We start from the raw sequence: 5,210 nt of genomic DNA on the forward strand, positions 1-5,210 counted from the left end.
AAAAAAAAAAAAGATTTTGTTGCTGCTTGCTAAATGGTAGACTGCTTGCTAAGCTCTGACAATATAAAGCAAATTAAACATATTCCATGGTCTGAAAAAGTGTAAGTCCGCAGAGGGGATGGTAGGCACAGGGAAAGCTTAGGCAAAGCTATGGAGTAAGTGCACAAGGCCTATTTTGAAAATGGCTGTGGACTGAAAGAGTTAGGCAATAGTGTTGGAAATACAGATATGGTCCAGTGAAGGGCTTTAAGTCACAATGGGGAATTTTTGTTGTCTTTGTGATTACATAGGAGGTTTTGGGGCCTGGATATGAAGCCATCAGATTTGGTTTAGAATGCTGCAGCTGATGACATTGTGTGGGATTGGGTGGAGGGCAGTGGAACTGAACGCAGTGGTCCAGCTAAACAGAGATGGTAATGAGGGAGCAGAATGGTGAGGAGACATTGCAGAGGCAAAGCTGCCTGGAGCTGGTGACTCGGTGGAGAGAAGTTGGCCAGAGTTGAGGAACCTAACTGGAACTTGAACTTTTAAGTACTGAGACAGTGCTATTACCACTCACTCAGATGGATGAATGAGGAAGAGATTGAACAGCATGGGTAAATTCTGTTTTGAGTCAATTAAATGTAGATGCCTAATGGATACTGGATACTATGGGTCTAGATATTTAAAGAGATATTTGGGCTAGAGACAGAGATTGATGGTTCTCCATAGAAAATATATGTTGAATCAAGACAGTATAGAGTAAGAAATGAACTAAACAGGCTCGGTGCCCATAGCACAGTGGTTATGGCGCCGGCCACATACACCAAGGCTGGCGGGTTCAAGCTCAGCCCGGGCCAGCTGGACAACAACAACAACAAAAAAAGCCAGGCGTTGTGGTGGGTGCCTGTGATCCCATCTACTTGGGAGGCTGAGGCAAGAGAATCACTTAAGCCCAAGAGTTTGAGGTTGCTATGAGCTGTGATGATGCCACAGCACTCTACTGAGTGTGACAAAGTGAGACTTTGTCTCTAAATAAATAAATAAGCTAAACAACTTTGAAAGGGGGTGTAACCAGGCAGAGTAACCAGTGGAGGTGAGTCAGTAGCTGTGGTCCTATGCATGGGAGCAAAGCTAGAGGGGAGAGAAGCTTCACTGGTGGTGGACGGTGGCAGGTTGCTGTAGAGGAGTTTGTACAGGGGAGTTGGCAATCAGGCAGCACCCAGATTGCAAGAGGAGAATGAGGGATGAACTAGAGGGAGCAAGTGTAAGTATAGTTCATTATAATAAGTTCCATGATGAGAGGGGATTTCAGGAGAAGAATAAGTGATGGGGGATTTTCTTTGGCAGGACAATGCATCTGTTCATGCATACGTATGTATATCTAAGTTTTAAAAGTAGGGTAAACCATACAAGGAAATAGAAACAATTTAGAACGTTTTCCCTTATCCTCTCCCCACTTCCAGTACACACATGTACATCCACTCTCCATTTACCACCAGAGTCAGTTAACCTAAAGGTTGAGTGGTTTAATGCCCAGACATCTGTAGATATAGGCTTTACTTTTGAAAGTAATCCAACTGTAGTATAGCCTGTTTGCCCTCAAATTGGCATACAAATGAGTGAAAATAAGACTAGGGAAATACGAATAAAAGCAGTGTATTGCATCAATATCTTGTTTGTGGTATTGTACTTTAGTTTTGCAAGTTGTTGCTATTGGGAGAGACATTGGCTTTTGTATCATTCCTTAAAACTACTTGGGAAGTGCCGTGAAGGCTATGTTAACCAGTTTGATGAAAAAATTTCAAATTGTATATAAAACCAGCATATTGTACCCTGTGATTGCATTAATCTACACAGCTATGATTTAATTAAAAAAAAAAACTACTTGGGAAGTTATAATTATCTTTGATAATTTTTCACAAATATAGACAAAAATTACTGTATAAGTTATGTATGCACAAAGTACTTTATGGGCAGATTCAGAGTTTTGGGGGGGTCATTTTAACTACCTGATTTTTCACCTCACAAGTAAACTCATGAGTTATTCCAGTAGACCAGAGAAGTTAAGATTCAGAGTCCTGGCTCGGCGCCTATAGCTCAACCGGCTAAGGCGCCAGCCACGTACACCTAAGGTGGCGGGTTCGAATCCCCAGCTCGGACCCGCCAAACAACAATGACGGCTGCAACCAAAAAATAGCCAGGCGTTGTGGCGGGCGCCTGTGGTCCCAGCTACTTGGGAGGCGGAGGCAGGAGACTCGCTTGAGCCCAGGAGTTGGAGGTTGCTGTGAGCTGTAATGCCACGGCACTCTACCCAGGGGGACAGCTTGAGGCTCTGTCTCAAAAAAAAAAAAAAAAAAAAGATTCAGAGTCCTGCTGAAAGGACCAGCCTTGGAAAAAAGAAGGGCATGATTATATCTGAAGCTGAGGAAGGGCAAAATGGATTGGATGACCTTGGGGAGGCAGAGGAATCTTACAGCATTTCAGCTAAGTGGGGTGGACCCAGGATCGGGCATGTGAAATTACCTGCAGACTCCAAGGCTGGCTGTGTAAGCACTGTTCTTCTCTGTCTCAGGGCTCTTAGACCTGGAGATCCTGGATTCTGTGCCCGTGCAAGGGTCCCTATGCCTTCAAACAAGGACTACGTTGTCAGGCCCAAGTGGAACGTGGAGATGGAGTCATCCAGGGTAAGCAGGCAGAGACATGGCAAGGTGTATCTCATACGCACTCTTTTTTAGGTTTTACTTCATGTTTACTACTCCTGATAGTTCTTGAGGTTTTATTTCAGAGACGACCGTTCTCTGATCTTTTATCTAGCCAAATTATAAATTGAGGAATCAGAGAAAAGAACTGTCTAAGGTTAAAGATTGTTGCTGATGAATTTTTCCTCAAATTTGAAGCAACATCATTAAGCAGAGAAGTTCCTTCTTATTAATATTCTGAACCAGTGATCTTTTCTGTTTTAGGACCATGAGACCTAGAGCTTACCTGCTTCTGAATATCTACTACCCCCTTTCTCTTCAACTATTTAAGCACTTCTGTTTTGAAATATTTAGGGTAGACACTTTCTCTGTCATCATTTTAAGCACTGCTTAGTGATTGTCAGCATTTCTCAGTAATCTTTTTCTATTTTCCAATCAAACAACTTTCTAGCCAGGTATTCTTAAAAAGGGCCTAAGCCGTTTGGAAAAGCATAAGAGGCGATTTGCAGAACAGAAACGACTCAGCAAAGTGCACCGTGCTGTCAAGTTCAGCATTGAAGGCAACAGGATGCCCCTGTAGGCCTGGCTTTACCAGAGTGTATCTGAGAGGTATCCCCAAGGAAGCATGTGCTGTGCATGGGCTTGATTTATCAGCAGTCAGAGTGAAAACTGGTGTGCGTGTGCTTTCTTAACCAGAAAAGGCTAGGACTATTTAGTTCCTGAAATAATGAGCTTAAAAGGCACCTTGGAACATGCAAGACCTCTTGGATATTTAGAAATTTATCAGAATTCCCTTCCTTTGTCAGTACCCTAGAGATAATGAGATTAATGATTACTTTCCTGATGAGTATTTTGGTTTTTCTCACCAGTACTCTTGGGTTTTTGTTTGTTTTTAAGGGTTTGAACCCACCATCCCTGCTACATGGGGCGGGTGCGCTAACCATTGAGCTATATGTGCCCCTAGCTGGTACTCATTTTTATGAAAAGTTTGGGCTGGGGCGCATTGGCTCTTGCCTACAGTCCTAGTACTTTGGGAGACTAAAGTGAGAGGATTGTTTGAGACCAGCATGAGCAAGAGTTAGACCCTGTCTCTACAAATGTAGAAAAATTATCCAGGTGTGGTGGCATGTGCCTGTAGTCCATGCTACCTGGGATGTTGAGGGAGGAGAATCGATTGCTTGAGCTCAGCTTACGGTGAGCTGTGGTGACACTGCTGCACTATAGCTGGGGCAACAAAGCCAGACTTTGTCTCAGGGGGAAAAAAAGTTTTTGTTAGGGCCTCAAATCATGGTAGTCTGCCCTGTGTAGCCATATAAACTGATTAGTGGCTTCTTGATGGAAGGGAAGGTGGCTTGTTTTCCTATTGTGAATGGCCCAGCGGTATGCAATGAGGACTCATTGTATAAACCTTTTACTAGTTAGAGATGAATTTGATTAATACATACTCAGCACATAGGCAGAAATGAAAACATCTCTGGAATGTTCGTTCGTTTGTAAGCCAGACTCACTGATCTACTGTGCTTTGAGATGAGCAGTGGTGCCTTTGTTGCAGTGTGCACAGAGAGTGTGTGTGGTCTGTCTTTGTGCTTCTCTGAGACCCCTGCTTTGGCACCTCTTCCCATGGATTCCACTCACCTTCCCGACCGTTCATTTTACTGTTAAGCAGCTATCAGGATGAAGCACACTTTCTTACTGAGAATAAATAGGGGGTAGAGAGGACTAGTTCTTTGCCAAGAATGCCCTCATCTATGTATATTCACTTCTTTTTGTCTTGTGCCTATATCTGTGTCCCCTAACCACCTTTCCTTAGTATTTCTCCTCCCACTTGTGTCTCTTTTACCCTTCTCGCCTTTCTTCACTGTCTCCCTCTTTTTGGCTCTTTTCTTTCCACAGTATTTTTCCTTCCTGTCACTTTTATTTTTGAGGACCAGGAACTACAGTATGGCAAAGAAAATAATAATAACTCTTAGTGGCTAGTCTGCTTTGGAATATAAGTTGTGTCCCGAGGGGCTTTATGCTTGGCCATTGGTTTTGCTGGTTCTTGTCTCACCCCCACCTACAGGGTAGTCTGACTGCTTTCTAGAATGTGAGGAGGGCACCTTTCCTATATTCTCAGCCCCTCTATAAGATCATAACACCCTGGCGTTTTGGAGGCCTCAATCTGGCCAATAGAGCTCTGTCAAAAAGTCAGTCACACGTAGGGAACTGATGATCATGTGTTACACCCTGCTTTTTAACCTCAAACCACCTAACGCTTGTTTTCCTGCCCAGGATGGTTTCTTGCATGTTCACTGAAGGCTTCCACATTGCAGACACTAGTGGGCGTTGTTAGAAATCATATTGTCCAGAAAGAATACTGGAATGAGTAAATGGGTTTCAGATGAAACTGTTTTAAGTATCATTTTTGTTTTTTAGGTTACATAAGTATAAATCACTATTCCCAAAGTCCTCATCTTCCACTTAATTTTTTTTTTTTTTTTTTTTTTTTTTTGAGACGGAGCCTCAAGCTATCCCCCTGGGTAGAGTGCC

At 43.1% G+C, this 5,210-nt stretch overlaps 1 protein-coding gene across 3 annotated transcripts in view; it reads left to right on the forward strand.

Moving 5' to 3' along the window:
- IWS1 (IWS1, SUPT6H interacting protein) overlaps nt 1-5,210 on the forward strand; it is a 49,868-nt gene that overhangs the window by 40,973 nt on the left and 3,685 nt on the right. For 2 of the 3 annotated variants that reach the window (XR_002775849.1, XM_012811720.1), the window contains one exon: nt 2,555-2,666. Coding sequence is in view for 1 of the 3 variants with exons in the window: in XM_012811720.1 (XP_012667174.1) it covers nt 2,555-2,666 (112 nt within the window). In the remaining 2 variants the exon portion in view is untranslated. Of the gene's footprint in view, nt 1-2,554; nt 2,667-5,210 lie in introns of those variants that run through there. The other variant, XM_023519376.1, reaches the window with a different exon arrangement.

Source organism: Otolemur garnettii, unplaced genomic scaffold (genome assembly GCF_000181295.1).
Source record: "Otolemur garnettii isolate 467f Iridium unplaced genomic scaffold, OtoGar3 scaffold00173, whole genome shotgun sequence".
Lineage (NCBI taxonomy): Eukaryota > Metazoa > Chordata > Mammalia > Primates > Galagidae > Otolemur > Otolemur garnettii.